The sequence below is a fragment of the Capra hircus genome, chromosome 5, assembly GCF_001704415.2.
Source record: "Capra hircus breed San Clemente chromosome 5, ASM170441v1, whole genome shotgun sequence".
NCBI classification, from domain to species: domain Eukaryota; kingdom Metazoa; phylum Chordata; class Mammalia; order Artiodactyla; family Bovidae; genus Capra; species Capra hircus.
In genome coordinates this window covers 48,311,752-48,332,120 of record NC_030812.1, presented here as the reverse complement: position 1 = coordinate 48,332,120, position 20,369 = coordinate 48,311,752, and the positions used below count along the sequence as shown (strand labels likewise).

At 40.5% G+C, this 20,369-nt stretch overlaps 1 protein-coding gene across 7 annotated transcripts in view; it reads left to right on the top strand.

The window, feature by feature from the left end:
- The window catches only part of TBC1D30 (TBC1 domain family member 30), a 92,428-nt gene that overhangs the window by 45,910 nt on the left and 26,149 nt on the right, over positions 1 to 20,369 (top strand). For all 7 annotated transcript variants that reach the window (XM_018047983.1, XM_013963894.2, XM_018047984.1 and 4 more), the window contains 6 exons: positions 2,871 to 2,932; positions 3,469 to 3,534; positions 8,299 to 8,424; positions 10,021 to 10,206; positions 16,213 to 16,381; positions 19,004 to 19,172. In XM_018047983.1, the coding sequence (XP_017903472.1) occupies positions 2,871 to 2,932; positions 3,469 to 3,534; positions 8,299 to 8,424; positions 10,021 to 10,206; positions 16,213 to 16,381; positions 19,004 to 19,172 (778 nt within the window). The remainder of the gene's footprint in view (positions 1 to 2,870; positions 2,933 to 3,468; positions 3,535 to 8,298; positions 8,425 to 10,020; positions 10,207 to 16,212; positions 16,382 to 19,003; positions 19,173 to 20,369) is intronic.

Genomic DNA, 20,369 nt, shown 5'->3' with positions numbered 1-20,369 from the left:
TGCTCCCCCCGGCTGCCCCTGCGCCCCCACCCCGCGGCCTGTGAGTGGTCCAGCCCTGGCTTGTGCCCGGAGCTGCTGTTGGTGCGCTCGGGGAAGTGCTGGCGGCTGCCTGGGCTGTCAGAGGCCGCGCAACCAATTGTGCTTCCGACGCACAAGAAGCCACACCTTAGAGGAGGTGTGGGAGGCGGAGAAAGGCACAGGTTTGATACTTGGAGTCAGAGGGAAAGGTAGTGACCGCGAAGGAAAAAAAATACGGTGCATTTTCTTGAGCGTCCCTGCTTGGTGAGTGCTGGGATCATATCACCAGGAGCCTCCGGGTGGAGCGCAGGCAGGAAATACTCCTGCAAAGCAGAGATCCTTTCTGTAGGCAAAGACCGAGTGAGCTGCCTGTGTTAGGCTAGGCCCTTTCTGCTGTCAGCCTGTGTTTACACATCCCTGCATCTCCAGGCTGCATAACTCCGCGCCCGCTCCCTCACCCGGCATTCCTCCCCGGGGGTTTTATGAGCCCAGCCCTGGCGTGCTCAGGCCCCTGGGTATAAGGCTTAGTGGTTAGGAGTGGCCGCAGAGGAAGCCAGCTGTGCCCGGACCCGTGCTTAGCGCCCACTTGTCCCCAGGGTGGCACCAGCTGGCTTCCAGGTGGGTTTGTCCTCCCCTGAACCTCGTCCTCCCCTGAACCTCCTCCTCCCTCCACTCCGTCTCCCTGCGCCTTTGGGGACCTGCTGTCCTGAGGCTGCAGAGAGAATCAAGGCGCTAAGCCCCAAAGGGTGGTACGCGTCATTGCCTTTCCGAACCTCGTGGTTTCTTTGTTTTTCTCCCCAAGGAAGTGTCTAGTTGCAAAGACTAGTAGTTAATCACAGTCTTTCTTTAGCCTTAAAAAAAAAAAAAAAAGAAAAAGAAAAAACTCCTTCCCATGTTAAGTGTTTTGTGTTCCTGAATCCGGAATATCCAGTGATTACCAGATGAAACACAAACCTACTCCCCTTCCTTATTCAGTTAGAAGAAAAGAAGTAGAAATGGCCTGATTTCAGCTTTTGCATGCAGGCGGCGAATGATCAATTCCAGGGAAATCCTGTGACTCATTTTTGATCGTGAGAAAATAGTTGTGGTTTTAACTAACCCCAGCCGGGTGTCAGCTCAGCAAGGCGATTGGCACGATGCCCAGCAGGTACTTCTGATAAAGTCAAGGGAGCATATTTGGTCGTACATGCGGGGAATCATAGGATTTTAGATCGGTTGAGATAAGAGCATGGGACCGAATTTCCTGGTCTTTGTTATGTTATAAAGAAAACGTCATTTCTAAACACGCTTCTATTCAGCACCCTGCATCTGGACAGCAACCTCACCAAGAGGTTTTATCTTAAAATCATGGCTCCAGCTGGAGGCACTCTTATCGCCCGTTGTATCATTGCACACTGAGGCAAAACTTCATTTAAATCATCTCCCAGTAATGAGTATCCATCAAGATACATAATATACCTTCAAAGAAGAAAATCTTATCTATCTAGACAGTGTATCCTTTTGGCTGGGAAGCTCTGAAAAGAATTATCAGGGCACTGATTATAAAGCTTGACTTCAGAAATCTAGGACCAAACTTTTGTATACATAGTACTCTTCTAGGACTCCAAGAAAGGCATCTTCATACTGTCATGGGCTTGGGTAAATCAGACACATCTCTTTTCAGCTTCTTGACTCCATATATGCTTTTAAAAAGACATGTCTACTTTATCATTATAATTTTACAAATTCTAAAGTATGTTCCTATCTACATACGAGATTCTAAAGAAAGATTGTTCCCTAAGTAGTGGAAGTTGTGGAGAGGTTTCAGTATGCTTAATCTGCCGTTCAACATCTTAGAAGCAAAAATGTCATCATAATGACAATTGTAAATTGTAAAACGATGCTATTGATAATTTTTGGTGTATCTTGGTCCTTGAGTTATTAAGTTTAAAATGGGCTTAAAGTGTCATTTTGAAATTATAAAAAAGAATACATAGAATTTTCAGATTTGGTTACATTATTTTTGATATCATTTCAGTGGGAATAAAAATTGTCATGTAATTTCATCTCAATAATAAGAAAGTCCAATATGAATATAGCATATAGTCTTTATACATTTTCTTCTTTATTTGCTTCTATTCTGTAGATTTGAGATTTGAGTCAAAGAAGTTTATCTAAGGTTGTAGATAACTTGGAATTGGGGTTCAGTTATATTATTAGCTTGTAATCTAAATATACAAACATATCTCTAATGAATAAGTCTATCATGACAGAATTTTAAAATATGGATTATTCCACAAATGGGAAGGCAATGACATTATTTTTTATACCTTTTGATATTTCACTGAATTTTCCTTAATAGAAATAGCCAATGCAATTGTCCTAAAAAGCAAATTCTGTAAGTAAAGAATTTTCTTCCCATGTTTCATAAATATTAATAATACTGTGCTAAGTGACTTACAGTTAATCATTGCAACGACTAACTGAGATAGGCTTTATCCTCATTTTAAGGATGGAGAATTGAAACTCAGGTTAAGTAATTTGCTTGACTGTAGGAACCAAAGCTGAATGGAAGTCTGTATGGCTGCAAGCCCATGTGTCACTTTTTGTTTTTGCACAGAACCAGACAGCTGTGGAACCACCATTCTATGGAGAAGTTCCATTCTATTACCATAGGATGTTTCTCTATTTTAATAATTAATATTCTTTTTCTTTCAACAAAATTAACAATTAATAAGATTGTAATCTAGTAAAAAAATAAGTGTTTTAAAAATTTTATGATGACCCAGTAGTATAAGGTTAATTTTTACTTTTATTTTTGATATAGTGTATTTTCTCCCTAGATAACTGTTATTTATGTCTTTTTATTTTAGGAGTTGACACAAAGTTGAAGTTCACTCTTGAGCCATCTTTAGGTCAAAATGGTTTTCAGCAGGTAATTTTATTTTTATTTTCAAAAATACCTTTATTTGGGGGGGGTAACTACAAGGTACACTGAGATATATTCTCAAAATGGGAAGATTAGCATGTGCTTGGATATGCATAAGATGAGTCTGTTTTTAAAATTATGGATGAAATAACTTGTGAAACTATAAGTGGCCTCGATTTATACTTTCAGTGAAAAATTTTGTACTTTCTTTTAATGGTTCAAGTGTGGGAAAAAATTTGAAAACCAACTGCTTATTCTGAATCTATAACACAGGTGTTGATTTCCCAACCAGAGCTTCCCAACCCTTGTGTGCATGCGTTGCGAGTGGGTAACAAGTGTGTTAAGGGGGCCTAAGTGGAGGAGCTTGGGGCAGTCATGGCCCTTAGACCAGACATACCTGGCTGAAGGAAGCTCGGAACGTTTACCCCAGTATTCTGTATAAATATTATCATATTCTGCAAATGTCAAGATGGAAAAAAGGTTGAAAAGTGCTTAACCAGCTCAATATTATCACTTTGACAGTGTTTCTTCTTTATTTCTAGTGGTACGATGCTCTAAAGGCAGTTGCCAGACTATCAACAGGAATACCGAAGGAATGGAGGAGAAAGGTGAGGAGGATTTGTATGGCTAAAATGCAAAAGCACCGTCACTCTGTCTCTTTTTAAAGTGTCTGGAATGTCAAAAAGAATATTCTGGATTTAGTAATTTGAAATCTGTCCCTCTTCATTATTCATTAATTCAATAAGTATTTATTGATTATTCTGTGCCAGGTACTTTCCGTAGGTACTGGGGATACACCAGTGGGGAAAAAAACCCCAACAGACCAAAATTTTTATCCTTGTAGACTTTATTATGAATATAATATAAAGTATTTCAGATGATGCTAAGTGCCATACGTAAAAATAAAGCAAAGAAAGAAGTAAGGGGAGTGTAGGGGAATGGAGATAAGGAGGTAGCATTTTAAATGGCAAGGTAACATTTGAATAGGGCCCTTAAAGAAGTGAGCAGGTGGCCACGTAGCTACCTGGTGGAAGAGTACTCCAAACAGAAAACATCCTCAGGTGAGAGCATCTCAGGAGTATCCAAGCAGAAGTAAGAGGCCAGGGTGGCTGAAGCACAGAGGACAAGGGGAAAAGCAGTGGGGGGTGGGTCATAGAGGTACTGTGATGGCCTTAGGGGAATGGCAGGTCTTGTAGGACCGTACAGGCCATAGGAGGACTTTTGCCCAGTGTGAGATGAGAAGCATTGAAAAGTTTTGAGAAGGGGAATAACGTGGTATGACTTATATTTTAAATGGACCATTCTGACCGCTAACTTGAGAATGTGAGGGCAACAGCAGAGAGAGAGCAGTAGGAAGCTTGCAATAATTCAGGCAAGAGTTGATCAGGGTTTTGGTAGTGGAGATGGAGAGAAGGGATAAGATTCTAGATATATTTTGAAGGCTGAGTTGACTTGAATTCCTATTAGATTGAATATAAAGTGTAAGAGCAATGTCATCAAAAACTTCAGGATTGACTTGAGCTTCTGAAAGGGTAGAGTTACTATTTTCCCACAGGGGACGAGCGTGCGTGCCTGCGTGCGTGCGTGTGTGTGTGTGTGTGTGTGTGTATATCTAGTTGGGGGTGACAGTTGGTTAGATGATTGGTTTTGGATATGTTAAGGTTATGATGCCTGTTGGATGTCTAAATTGAAGATATCAAGTGTATATTTGCACATACGGTTGTGATGCTTAGGAGAGAGGTCTGGCTAGAGATATTAATCAGTATTAGTCCGGCTAAGTCATGTTCAAAAGTCAAAACTGGACTGTTGATAGTTGTTGGCCTGTTGATAGTCAAAATGTCAGCTATTTATTTGTAAACCTAGCTTCTCCCCCTTTTTAAAAATTTTTATTGAAGTATAGTTGATTTACAATGTTGTATTAATTTCCACTGTACAGCAGAGTGATTCAGTTATGTATTTCTTTTTCATATTCTTTTCCACTATGGTTTATCAGGGAATACTGAGTTGCCCTTGTCTAGAATAATGAGTATAGTTCCCTGTGCTACACAGTAGGACCTTGTTGTTTATCCATTCTACATATAATCGGAGAAGGCAATGGCCCCCCCCTCTAGTACTCTTGCCTGGAAAATCCCATGGACGGAGGAGCCTGGTGAGCTGCAGTCCATGGGGTCGCTAGAGTCGGGCACGACTGAGCGACTTCCCTTTCACTTTTCACTTTCATGCATTGGAGAAGGAAATGGCAACCCACTCCAGTGTTGTTGCCTGGAGAATCCCAGGGACGGGGGAGCCTGGTGGGCTGCTGTCTCTGGGGTCGCACAGAGTCGGACATGACTGAAGCGACTTAGCAGCAATCCCAAACTTCTTATCCATCCTTGCCCCTCCCCCATTTGGCAACCACAATTCCCATTTCTTTTTTAAAACTTAATCTTTTTATATATTGGAGTATAATTGATTTACAATGCTGTATTAGCTTCATGTGTACAGCAAAGTGATTCAGTTGTACACATACATATATCCATTCCATTTCAGATTCTCTTTCCATATAGGTCACCACAGAATATGGAGTAGAGTTCCTTGTGCTGTACAGTAGGTCCTTGTTGATTATCTGTTTTATATATAGTACTGTCTATATGCTAATCCCTCACATTTCCCCCTTGGTAACCATAAGTTTGTTTTCAAAGTCTGTGAACCTGTTTTGTAAATAAGCTGGTTCGTATTATAAGCTAATCTTAATACTCTTAGAATTTGAACATTGAGGGTTCCTCAAAGTGCACATGAAAAATGGCATTGTGAAGCAACTTTTCTGGATAAGGTAATGAAAGGAGTAAAGATATCTAGTGATTCCTTTAAAAGAATTATTCTTTATGGGAACCCATGGAGATGGTGATGGACAGGGAGGCCTGGCATGCTGCGATTCATGGGGTCGCAAAGAGTCGGACACGACTGAGCGACTGAACTGACTGACTGACTGATCTATCAGTTTTCTTGTGTGTGTTAGAGAGGGATGGTTGAGATGCAGAGGTGAAAACAGGCCCATTCTGCATGGAGCTGCAAAGGGTCAGCCATGACTGAGTGTGCACACACACACAAACGAAAACACACTGCACCCCCCTCTCTCTCCATGGATGGCCAGGGAGCTCTTGCCCAAGCAAAGAGAGTAATCTGGAGCCCAGTATAACAAGCTCATAAGATACTTTGGGATAGGGAATGGCTACCCACTCCAATAAACAACAGAATGGGAAAGACTAAAGATCTCTTTAAGAAAATTAGAGATACAAAGGGAACATTTCATGCAAAGATGGGCACAATAAAGGACAGAAATGGTATGGATCTAACAGAAGCAGAAGATATTAAGAAGAGGTGGCAAGAATACACAGAAGAACTGTACAAAAAAGATCTTCATGGTCCAGATAATCACGATTATATGATCGCTCACCTAGAGCCAGACATCCTGGAATGTGAAGTCAAGTGGGCCTTAGGAAGCATCACTATGAACAAAGCTAGTGGAGGTGATGGAATTCCAGTTGAGCTATTTCAAATCCTGAAAGATGATGCTGTGAAAGTGCTGCACTCAATATGCTAGCAAATTTGGAAAACTCAGCAGTGGCCATAGAACTGGAGAAGGTCAGTTTTCACTCCAATCCCGAAGAAAGGCAATGCCAAAGAATGCTCAGACTATGGCACAACTGCTGTCATCTCACATGCTAGTAAAGTAATGCTCAAAATTCTCCAAGCCAGGCTTCAACAGTACATGAACCATGAAATTCCAGATGTTCAAGCTGGTTTTAGAAAAGGCAGAGGAACCAGAGATCAAATTGCCAACATCTATTGGATCATGGAAAAAGGAAGAGAGTTCCAGAAAAACATCTATTTCTGCTTTATTGACTATGCCAAAGCCTTTGACTGTATGGATCACAATAAACTGTGGAAAATTCTGAGAGAGATGGGAATACCATACCACCTGACCTGCCTCTTGAGAAATCTGTATGCAGGTCAGGAAGAAACAGTTCAAACTGGACATGGATCAACAGACTGGTTCCAATGGGGAAAGGAGTGTATTAAGGTTGTATATTGTCACCTTGCTTATTTAATTTATATGCAGAGTACATCATGAAAAACGCTGGGCTGGAAGAAGCACAAGCTGGAATCAAGATTGCTGGGAGAAATATCAATAACCTCAGATATGCAGATGATACAACCCTTATGGCAGAAAGTGAAGAAGAATTAAAGAGCCTCTTGATGAAAGTGAAAGAGGAAAGTGAAGAAGTTGGCTTAAAACTCAACATTCAGAAAACGAAGATCATGGCATCTGGTCCCATCACTTCATGGCAAATAGATTGGGAAACAGTGGAAACAATGACAGACTTTATTTTTGGGGGCTCCAAAATCACTGCAGATGGTGACTGCAGCCATGAAATTAAAAGACACTTGCTCCTTGGAAGAAAAGCTATGACCAGCCTAGATAGCATATTAAAAAGCAGAGACATTACTTTGCCCTCAAAGGTCTAGTCAAAGCTGTGGTTTTTCCAGTGATCATGTATGGATGTGAGAGTTGAACTATAAAGAAAGCTGAGCGCTGAAAAATTGATGCTTTTGAACTATGGTGTTGGAGCAGATTCTTGAGAGTCCCTTGGACTGCAAGGAGATCCAACCAGTCCATTCTAAAGGAAATCAGTCCTGAATATTCATTGGAAGGACTGATGCTGAAGCTCCAATAATTTGGTTACCTGATGTGAAGAACTGACTCATTTGAAAATACCCTGATAATGGGAAAGATTGAAGGCAGGAGGAGAAGGGGATGACAGAGGATGAGATGGTTGGATGGCATCATTGACTCAATGGACATGAGTTTGAGTGAACTCCAGGAGTTGGTGATGGACAGGGAGGCCTGGCATGCTGCAGTCGCAAAGAGTCGGACAAGACTGAGTGACTGAACTGAACTGAACCCACTACAGTAGTCTTGCGTAGAAAATCCTATGGACGGAGGAGGCTTGCGGGCTACACATTATGGGGTTTCAAAAGAGTCAAGCATTACTGAGAAACTATACAACAACAGCAAAATAATCTAGCTATTCTACTGAACTGAAATAAAATTTGATATGTTTTTATTTTCTTAACAATATCCTTAATGGCTGGATTGTTACTTGGTACATAGTAGGAACTCAATAAATATTAATTGAAAGAATAAGTAAAAGTCCCTAGTTGGTACAGTTTAGTACAGCAGACTTTTCAATGAGGTTCTTAGTTTTCTACATGTAGGCTATATCTCTTCTAGTAACAGTTTTCATTTTCTTGCTGGATGCAATCAGTATTGACTAATAAAGATGAAATTATGTATTTTACTTTAGCATTCTTCTTTATTACTATTTTAGGTTTGGTTGACCTTGGCAGATCATTATTTGCACAGTATAGCCATTGACTGGGACAAAACCATGCGTTTCACTTTCAATGAGAGGAGTAATCCTGATGATGACTCGATGGGAATTCAGATAGTTAAGGTAATACCTCTGAGTTTGGCTCATTGTCTTAACTTGGAAGATTTCTAAGAACCAGATGCGTCCTGGACAGAGGATCAAGGCTTATGGTTTGAATGTCTGTGTATTTCCTGCTTCCTAATTTCATTAGTTAACAACTTTTTAAAATGGGGAATTTGTTGATGCCTTGTCTTTGTACATCTGCATGTTGCTAGTAAGAAGAAAATGTTTCCATTCTGATTTTGCTTGCATGATAGGAAATTGAAGTTCCTTTTTGTTTAGCATGGGTCAATGCTTTTAACTGGATTTTTACATCAAAGTCACTGAGAAATTTAGTTAAGCCTATTTCATATTAGAATAATTGGGCAGTTATTAGGATTTTGATAATTTCTTAACTGTCATTTTATGAAGATAGTTAAATTGACTGATGGGTTTACTTTACACCAGAGGGTTGAATGTTCAGGCCAGCTGTGGAGGCAGCCAAGGTTCACCTACCTGGATTATTACTATTGATTAGATGCTGGCACCAAAAGCCAAAGATGCTGATTTGATTTAATCCCATTTTTCTTCTTTTACATAAGCCTCTAGGGCATGCTTTTATTTTATATGAGTACATTACATGTGATGCTAAGCTGAGGTTTTAAAAGGAAAGTTGTTTCATGTAAAGTTTGGTCACCAGAAGTTGGCTAATGTTTTGGCAGATTTGAAAATACTTTTTTTTCAGGAGCAAGTACTAACTAAAAAGAGCTATATTTTCATCTTACTTGGTGTGTTTCAGACAAGTTTAAAAAAAAATGAAATTTTGTACTGTAATATGCTTGAAAAGCCTCTGTATTATGGGCATTTGAGCTGTTTGTTTGGAAGTTCAGTGTGTGTTCCCTAGAAATGAAGTATTCCATATTTGAAATACTTTGTTTCTATTTAAGTGGTGAGTTAAGATAATGCATGTTTTATAAGAATCATATTCTTAAGAGAATCTTTTCTTCTCACTGATTGCATATATCACTAAAATGAATATGTCCTGAAAATCATAGTCTCCGCTTGATAATTATAGGTATTGCCTTCATTATATATTAAAGCACAGCAAATGTTTCTGTTCTTTTATACATGTTTATAAAACAACTTGGACAGAATGATTTTTCTGTGTCTTTTTGATACTGGCTGCATTTTGCTCCTGAATACTGTTTGGAGTTTTGATACCTAAATATATATATACCTTTTTTTTGGTAGAAAGAAATAATGTTAGTACCTATCATACATGCATTGAAATGACTTGTTTTATTTGAGATGTATCATTAAAATAAACTGTCAATTTATTTGAAAGCCTAATGTTATATTTGTTAATTCTGAGGGCCTTTTTGTGTTAACTCTGGAAATACTTTTTGTAGAAAATTTGCCTGACTGAAATTCCCCTTGAAAATGCCTCAGAATATTAGAAAACTAAAAGATACAAGCTTTGGTCTATGTATATAAGTTGCTTATATATTTTAAAAACTAAAATCCATTTTGATAATCTGACTTAATGCTGAGACAAGGAAAAAACGAGTTTTTTTTTTTTTTTCTTTTAGAGAGAGCATAAAGGAGCTATTTTAAAAAGTATTGTTTCCCCTCTTGTTTTAGGATCTTCACCGCACAGGCTGCAGTTCATACTGTGGCCAGGAGGCCGAGCAGGACAGGGTCGTGTTGAAGCGCGTCCTTCTGGCTTATGCCCGATGGAACAAGAATGTCGGGTATTGCCAAGGCTTTAACATCCTGGCTGCACTGATTCTGGAAGTGGTGGAAGGCAATGAAGGCGATGCTCTGAAAGTGAGTATCAGACTTTGAAGAAAGCAACTGAAATTCTTCAGAGAGTGAAATACTGGAGCTGTGATTTCTCTTCCCTGATGCCCCACCTCCTTCCGAAGTATTTACTGTATCTTTCTAATTATCCATGATTTTCACAAGTTAAAGCCTGGTCACAGGACAAACTTCTATAGCTGCCAAATTTGAGGAGAATGATTATGTTTTTAGCTCCCTTATGAGACATGAAAGGACATATATGTGTGTGTGTGTTAGTTGCTTAGTCGTGTCCGACTCTCTGCAACCCCATAGACTAGCCCACCAGGCTGCTCTGTCCACGGAATTCTCCAAGCAAGAATACTGGAGTGGGCTGCCATTTGCATCTCCAGGACATATATGTATATATACACACACACACACACACATATATATATGTATATATAGGGCTTTTTGAGGATAAAGGTGGGGGAACAGATCTTTCTTTCTCTCTCTCTGTTGTGGAGCATGTGGGATCTTCCTTCCCCAACCAGGTACTGAATCCATGTTCCCTGTGTTGGGAGCTTGGAGTCTTACACTGGACCACCAGAGCAATCCCTGAGACATCATATTTTTAAACCAAGTTCAGTATTACTTATATTGATTACCCAGTGCTGCATAGCTTCAGCTGCTTCAAACAGCAAATGTGTATGACATTTCTTTGAGTCGGGAATCTGGGCACAGCTTAGCTGGCTTGGGGTCACGTTATCGTGGCATTCAAACTCTCAGCTAGGGCTTTAGTCTCATCCAAAGGCTCAACTGAGTGGGAAGAGCACTGGCTTCCAAGTTCATTCCTGTGATCCTTGCTAAGATTTCAGTCCCCACAGATGGTTGGACTGAGGGCCTCAGTTTTTTGCTGGATATTGTTCTCTGCTCTGTGGGCCTTTCCGTTGTGCAGCATGGTGGCTGGCATTCCTCGGAGTGAGCAAGAGAGGAAAAGAGAAGGAGCAAGTCAGAGGGGACTGTGTGACAGATGTGCAGCCTAACAGTCCATCATTTTTGCCATGTTTTTTTTTTTGAATTTATTTTTAATTGGAGAATAGTTGCTTTACAATGTTGTGTTGGTTTCTGCCATACATGAATCAGCATAAGCATACACATGTCCCCCTCTTCTTGCACCTCCTTCCCATCTCCCACCCCATCCCACCCCTCTGGATTGTCACAGAGCACCCGGCCGAGCTCCCTGTGTCACACAGAAACTTCTGCCATGTTTTACTTAGTAAAAGTCAGTCACTAGGTCCAGCTCCTGTTTAAGGGGAAGGGCTTACACAAGAGTGTGACTACTAGCAGGTATAGACTGGGGGGTCATGGTCTAAATTGCCTTATTTGTTATACTTAATTCTGGTTGGTTCTTCTTCTTCTTTTCTTTTTTATGTTGGCCATTTTAAAAGTTTTTATTGACTTTGTTACAGGATTGCGTCTGTTTTATGTTTTGCCTTTTTTTGGCCCCAAGGCATATGGGATCTTAGCTCCCTCCCTAGGCATTGAACCTGCACCTCTTGCATTAGAAGGTGAGGTCTTAACCACTGGACAACCAGGGAAGTCCCTGGTTGGATCTTCTCAACAGGTTGCTTTCATATCTGGGGTGAGGTATGAAGGAAATAGGCGGCAAGTGAATGTCTTCTGAAAGGCGCTTGTGTGGAGAAAGGTTTTGAAAGTGAATGATACGTCTTATCTTTTCATCTTTGATGTCTAGGGCCTTTTTTTAGTAAAAAAAAAATTCTGGAAACATTTTGAGATGGGACACTAGTAAGTTAAACTTGTAGGTCTGAATATGACTCAGTGAGTCACCACAAAAAGTCTTTATGAGAAATGAAGGATTTCAAGTGTCGAGGATGGCTACTGCCTTATTTGCTTGGGGTAATATAGGGTTGCTAATTTGTATTTGAACCCTGAAACTGTTGTTGATTGCAGTGTTGTGTGATGGATGGGATAAATACTTAGTCTTTGTATTAAAGGTCCCAATTCTGGTTAATTATAGTGCATACCTTAGTGATAGTCTCAGTAACTCACTTAATGTCATATGGAAAAATGAACACATTTTTCTCTTGGTTTTATACGCATTGTGTTGGAATTAATTATAAATCCATCCTGCCATGATCTCAATCTGTATTCATCCTCTCAGACTTTCCATTCATGTATTTAAGGAAGCAGCTCTGAAGCTACTTGTGTATCACATAGTTAGGGGTGGAAGGTTGGGGAGGCAGTGGCAAATCAAATACATGAGTTTAGCACATTTTTTATTAAAAGCAATTTTGTTTACTCATTCTGTATGCTTTACTCCGTTTTTTCCGCAGGTGTAATTTGCACGACTATGGAAGGAGAACTGTTTAGTTGAAAAGCTGAAATGAACAATTCTGGTTAGAGAGTACGGTGGAGAGGTTTGGGATATGGGATGTACATGCCAATCAAATGATGAATCTCAGTGACGCTTGAGAAACTAAAAATTCACATAAAAAGATGAATTAGACAAAGCTGAGGAACTGAATATTTATATTTCTGCCTCTAAGAAAATGAACTCTGTGGAATGAAATGACATCATCATCATTTGGGAATCTCGTGGTTAGACATTCAATATGCAGAGGAAGGTTGGGTTCCTGAAGACAGTTCCTATGCTAAGGGAAATATTGGATGTCAGTGTTTCTCCGGGGGCTATTTTGGCCTCGGTAAGTTTTCGTTAATAGGGAAATAAATAGTTTATCAGAGTAGGTAAACCATTTTCCCTGCCTTTTTGCATTTATTGTTTTTTCTTAGTAACTTAGGTTTTTAAAATAGTAAAAAAACAGAGTTTTGAAATAGTTAAAAACAAAGATTTCACTGTTTCTTAAAAATTTGAAGCTTCCCCATTATTTTTTTTTAATACTTCATTTTAAGGAGCAATTTCAGGTTAAAATCAAAATTTAGAGGAAGAAACAGAGATTTTCCATATACCCCTGCCAGTGCAGGAGACATAAGAGATGCTGGTTGGGTCCCTGGGTCCGGAAGATCCCCTGGAGCAGGAAATGGCTACCCACTCCAGTATTCTTGCCTGGAAAATTCCGTGGACAGAGGAGCCTGGCAGGCTCCCAGTCCATGGGGTTACAAAGAGTTGGACGTGACCAAGCAACAGCTTTCACGCACACTTAATTCTTTATAGTGATGAATAATATTCCATTTTCTGGACCTACTGGAGGACATCTTGGTTGCTTCCAAGTTTTGGTAATTATGAATAAAGCTGCTATAAAAATCCACATGCAGGTTTCTATGTGGATATGTTTTCATCTCCTTTTGCTAAATACCAAGGAGTACGATTGCTGGATTGTATGATAAGAGTGTGCTTAATTTTATAAAAAACTGTTAAACTGTCTTGCAAAGTGGCTTTACCAGTTTGCATTCCTACCAGCAAATCTAGAGCTCTGGTTACTCAATATCCTTGCCAGCATTTGGTGTTGGCAGCTTTCTAAATTTTGGCCATTGTAATAAGTGCATAGTGGTATCTCATTGTTTTAATTTGAATTTCTCTGATGACTGTGATATGAAGCATCTTTTCATAACTTATTTGCCATCTGCATATCTTCTTTGGTAAGGTATCTGTCAAGGTCTTTGGTCCATTTTTTAATTGGGTTGCTTGTTTTCTTATAATTATTGAGTGTTAAGAGTTCTTTGTATATTTTGGGTGACAGTTCTTTGTCAGATGTGTCTTTTCAAATATTTTCTCCCAATCTCTGGCTTGTCTTCTAATCTTCTTGACAGTGTCTTTCACAGAACAGGAGTTTTAAATTTTAATAAAGTCTAGCCTACCAAGTATTTCTTTCATGGATTGTGCCTTTGGTATTTTATATAAAAAGTCATTCCCATATCCAAGGTCATCTAGGCTATATTTATCTCCTATGAATTTTATAGTATTGTGTTTTACATTTAGGTCCATGATCCCTTTTGAGTTACATTTTGTGGAGAGTGTAGGGTTGTTCCAGCACCATTTGTTGACGAGACTATCTTTGTTCCACTGCCATTATTTACCCTATTGTTTTTTAATCTAATATTTGTTCTTTGAAATACAGGAGTAGGTGGAGCAACATAACTGGCTGTTACATCTTGTGTTAGACTTTGAGATGCCTTTGGACAGAGAATTTCATTGGGTTAGAAGAATTACTGTGATACTTGGATTTTTTTTCTAGTTTTCATATAATTTTGAGGGATTATAATCTTTTCATAAAACCTTATAAATTCATTTATATAATTCATAAAAATCTTTCTTGGTATTATGTAACTTACTCTAAATGAAAAGCGTAATAACAGACTGTTACTTTAAATTTTGTCTTTGTGATCCCATCAGTTCCTCTTCTTCTTACCGGTAGAGTGTGAGGTCCCTGACAGAGCCTTCAGCTCTGCTAAAAATCTGTCCTCCCCCTGAACTGGCCTGGCTCCTCAAGGACTTCCTCCCTCCACATAAGCTGAATATTTTACTTTTATTGCTGAGCTCTTATTTCTAGGGTGATGATACATTTACCTGGTAAATTCTGTCTCTGTGTAAGAAAGCTAAAGTGATTCCCGGGACTGGGTCACTCCTGTAATATAGGCTGCAGGGAGGCCTTTTTGAGAGGATATTCCCACCCTTGTTGACTTAGTCAAAACTATGACCCTGAAAGTAGAAGCTACAAGTCAAGGATGAGGGGGAAATGGGCCCTTGGCAGATCTGGGAGATAATTTTTTAAAAAAATAGTATTTTGTGAAAAAATATGAGACACCTACTTCACCACTGTACAGGGCCAGCTATGATTTTGCTCTTAGTTTTGCTTTCCCTGTGTTCTGGGAAATGTGTAGGTCTTCGAGGGATGAGGGCATTAACAGAGCATTCAGGCTGACAGGGAAAGGACCAGAGATTGACATATAGAACTCAGGTGTATTTTTCTGGGTTTTTCCAGTGGTTCTTGACCATGAATAGAAAAGTTAGGATGAAAACAGTAATTTGAAGAATATGAGGCAATCTCATCTGATTTTGGGGCTTCCCTGGTGGCTCAGATGGTGAAGCGTCTGCCTGCAATGCAGGAGACCCGGGTTCGATCCCTGGGTCAGGAAGATCCTCTGGAGAAGGAAATGGCAATCCACTGCAGCACTTTTGCCTGGAAAATCCCATGGATGGAGGAGCCTGATAGGCTACAGTCCATGGGGTCACAAAGAGTTGGACATGACTGAGCGACTTCACTTTCACTCATCTGATTTTAAAAGCACCATATGCTCAATACAAAAATGTACCATTTGTTGCATTGTCCCAGGAGAGAAAGTGGACAAAAAGCTGACATCGGTTGTTCAAAAACTCAGGTTGATGGTCAGTGAATCTTGCGATTGACTGCAGTCGGGATGTTCCATGATGGGCCAGCTGTGAGTTTTCAGATTAAGGTTATGAAACTGCGCTGACATCAAGGAGCTGACCTTGAGATTTCTGCTGGATGCTGAGAAAGCTTGAGCTCCATGGCTTGTCAGAGGGAGGCTGAGGATTATATCATCGCAGCTACTTCCAGGATGAACTCAGGTCTAGTGGCACAGCTGAAAATTTTAGACAGCAGCAGATTTAGGGTCAGAATGAGTTAAACCAGTGGTCCCCAGGCTTTTTGGCAGCAGGGACTGGTTTCATGAAAAACAGTTTTTCCATGGATGGGGCTTGGGCAGAGGAGATGGTTCAGGCCATAACATGAGCAATGGGGAGCGGCAGATGAAGCTTCACTCGCTCTCCCACTGCTCACCTTGTGTGTGGCCAGATCCCCAACTGGCCAAGGGCTGGTGCCAGTCCATGGCCCTGGGGCTGGGGACCCCTGACTTAGACAATTATGCCACCTGCTCCTTCCCTTGAAGTGGAGAGGAGCCTTGAAAATCCAGAACATTTGGTGCTGACACGTGTAAAGAATGGTGTGCTTTGGCTAACTGTCTTTTGCCAATTTGAATATGTTCTATGTAGGACGTGTTAGTATAGCAAGCAGTTTTTGTGAAGCAATCTTATTCTATATCTTTTTTCCTCAGATTATGATTTACCTTATTGACAAGGTACTTCCTGAAAGCTATTTTGTCAACAATCTCCGGGCACTGTCCGTGGATATGGCCGTCTTCCGAGACCTCTTGAGACTGAATCTCCCTGAATTATCTCAGCACCTGGATACTCTTCAGAAAACCGCAAACAAGGAGAGTGGAGGTAGTGATGATTCGATGCTATTTTACCTTTGAAAATAGTTTACTTTTCTGATACCACTGTACCTATGAGCCTAAACCTTGAATGGTGAAACATGTTTTCATATATTTCACTTGGTAGAGCTTGGTGCAGTGAAACAGATTTCTAGAGAACAAAAACAGAACTAAAAACAAAACCCAAAAGAAGGCCAGATGTTAAATCTCTAGCTGGTTATGGTTAAAAAGTCAGTCAGGAGCCCAATACTTCACCAGTACTAGCTCACCAACTATATATTGTACTCTAGGTAAAGAATCGGAGAAGGAGATGGCACCCCACTCCAGCACTCTTGCCTGGAAAATCCCATCGATGGAGGAGCCTGGTGGGCTGCAGTCCATGGGGTCGCAAAGAGTCAGGCACAACTGAGCGACTTCACTTTCGCTTTTCACTTTCATGCACTGGAGAAGGAACTGGCAACCCACTCCAGTGTCCTTGCCTGGAGAATCCCAGGGACAGGGGAGCCTGGTGGGCTACCGTCTATGGGGTCGCACAGAGTCGGACACGACTGAAGCGACTCAGCAGCAGCAGCAGCAGGTAAAGAGTGGTATCTGTGCCTTGCTATCAGTTAAACTGCTCTAAGTTGACATCAGAATTATACGAGTTCTGTAAAATTGAACTACAGGTACAGCTTGGGCGAGCTTGTGGTTTTGCTTCAACCATTGACGTTATGGAGAGTAGAATATGTATTTTCATAAAGTTGTAGGAGATAAAAGTGGTCCTTTGGGCTGAGATGTTTAATGCTCCTTTTATTCATTCATGTGAAGTGAAGGATATTTAGACTTCCTTGAGATGAATGGACCAGTTCTTACTGGAGACGGGCTCTCTTGGCCTCCAGGTAGAATCTGAGCCCTGAAGGAAGGGACTGGGTTGATTAAGGTGGCAATGGAGGTGGCTCTGCCAGTAGCTGAGTCTCTGCCATCTATTTGGCATCACCAGCTTCCCAAGTACCCGAGCTTGTAGCTGTCATCATACCCACTGCTTGCACTTCTCCAGATATCAAAAATACAATGTTTGCTATGTTTTCTTTAAATGGCTGTCAGTTCCTGACCCATGAATTTAAATCTGGGAAGATCTGAAAGGGTTTTGAGGACCTCATCTGTGATTAAAATACACTGGAAATTATAGTGACACACAGGTGTCTCTAAGCATTTTCTTCCAAGTAGTTGGAGTAATCTTATTTAATTTGGCTGTGCAGTATACTTGTACACCAGTGAGGATTTCATAAAGCTTCCAGCAAGACCAGATTGGCCTTTTCCAAAATCAGACACACTTCACTGGGCTCCACATTTGCCCGAATGCCTTGGTGACCTTAGATTCTAGCCTGTGAACAAAGATACTTCTTTCTTTGTAGGTAAGAAGGAAGAAAATGGATAAAGGAGGACAGATCTTGTTTTGCTTGTACTTGGGTAAATGTACCTTCTGACTGTAATTTGGAGAAAGGATTAGTCTAGTATCTAAATTTTTATATTTCATTAAAATATATGCTTATGCAATCATAATGGGAGAGGACTCTATTGTTTTAGTGAATTCGGAAACTTCAAAGTGAGCTGGATCCCAGATCTCTAAAACTGGGATCTTTAAAACTGGGATCTAACCAAACTGGGATCTAACCAACTGGATTTTAACTAAAATATTTAGTTAAAGATATTTTAAAATGTCAGTTTGCTTAATCTCCAAGTATTTGGGGATTTTCCAGCTTTCTTTCTGTTACTGATTTCTGGTTTAATTCCATTGTGGTCTGAGGACTATGGATAAATTAACAAGTAAACAAGTAATTGCTTATGAGCAATTTTATTTTTATCAGCAGCATTTGAATAAAAGTGGGCTTTAGGAGGTTTTGGAAATCAGCTTTTACTTTTGAGAGGTTAAAATCCTTTCTTTTTATCCTGTTTTTGATAGGGAGAGCATCCTTCTTGATTTTCAGTGCCCTGCAGTAGGTACACTCAAATTAAATTTTAGGTTAAGATTTCTGAAATGTCACAAAGAATTTGTGAAGTTCATAGTATTGCGATTTTTATTAAACACACCTATGTTCTCCCCCTGCTGCTGCTGCTGCTGCTGCTAAGTCGCTTCAGTCGTGTCCAACTCTGTGCGACCCCATAGACCGCAGCCCACCAGGCTCCCCGTCCCTGGGATTCTCCAGGCAAGAACACTGGAGTGGGTTGCCATTTCCTTCTCCAATGCAGGAAAGTGGAAAGTGAAAGTGAAGTCACTGAGTCGTGTCCAACTCTCAGTGACCCCATGGACTGCAGCCTACCAGGCTCCTCCGTCCATGGGATTTTCCAGGCAAGAGTACTGGAGTGGGGTGCCATTGCCTTCTCCGATGTTCTCTCCCTACCTCCATCCAAATAAGGAAAGAACAAGAATTTAGAGAGATTTTAAAAAAAGCAGCCAGGAAATATATCGTAACATACTGAGTTGGCCAAAAAACAGTTCTTTTGGTTTTTCCTGTAAGATGTTATGGGAAAGCCCGAATGAACTTTTTGGCCAAGCTAGTATTTGAATGGACGTAAGAGATTGAAAGAGGGTGTTTTCATATCTTGCACACCATCAGTTCTGCAGAAATGTAGAGCGTTTGTTTTATTTCAGGTGGATATGAGCCCCCACTGACAAATGTCTTCACGATGCAGTGGTTTCTGACTCTCTTCGCTACGTGTCTCCCTAACCATACAGTTTTAAAGATTTGGGATTCAGTTTTCTTTGAAGGTTCGGAAATCATCCTACGGGTGTCGCTGGCTATCTGGGCAAAGTTGGGAGAGTAAGTAATTTCCCCTTCCTGTTCTGTACTGTGGTGTGAGAGCCTTACCACACTTTGGTTCTCCAGTGTGTAAAGCCATCAATATTTAAATATGAGGAAAAGAGAAAGTTGTGACTGCTGTGCAATTGCTTTTGCCTTCTGAACTCTCTGTCGGCTCATCAGTGAATGTTGGGGGCAAGTGGAAGCTGTTTTAGAGAAGGGGGCAGGCTGTTTCAGGCCTGGAGTTCTACTCCTCCTCAGTGCTGTTGTCCTGGCAGCCCCATGCTGTTGGCGTTTTTCCAACAGAAAAATGTGGGGAGAGGGACTTAGGTGGAAGAGGAACTAAAAGCTCTGGAGACAGCTGTGTGGGTTTGTTGGTTAAGACCGCAGCATGGCTTATGTTTGAGTCTTTATAATTATTTTGTTGTTGTTCAGTCACTCAGTCGTGTCTGACTCTTTGTGATCCCGTGGACTGCTGCACGCCAGGCTTCCCTGTCCTTCACTATCTTCTGGAGTTTGCTCAAACTCATGTCCATTGAGTCAGTGATGCTATCCAACCATCTCATCCTGTGCTGCCCGCTTCTTCTCCTGCCCTCAATTTTTCCCAGCATCAGGGTCTTTTCCAATGTGTTGGCTCTTCGCATCCAAAAGTGTTGGAGCTTCAACTTCAGCATCAATCCTTCCAGTAAATATTCAGGGTTGGTATTTTGTGGAATGTGATAAAATTAAACGAGATAATGTGTATAAAGTTATCTAGCTTGGTGCCTGGTACCTAGTCAGTAGCAGAAAACATGGAATTCTTCCCTTTCATCAAGAGTTAATTCCATTTGAAATCTATTACCACCAAACAGATTTCACTTACATTCTTGTCTAGTATCAGGGCTGAAAACACTAGGGTATTTTCACCCATCTCTAATGTATTATGACTGTTACATTAAATATCTGCCTTTTGGGTAATGGGAGAGACATCAGGATGAAATTGTTACAGTTAACTGAAGATGCAGAAAAGTTTTTAATGTTTCTTTCCTAGAACTGTTTTTAAATGACTTGAGTGGGTACCCATAGACAACACGTCAGAGAACTTATAAATCACTTCCAGTGTTTTGTTTCAGAAACCTCTTAAGTAGCCTTTTTATTGATGCGAAGTTGTTTCCTGAGAGACTTGCAGCATTTTTTAATTTTGTAAGAAAAATCCACCAACTAACAATTCAGGGATTT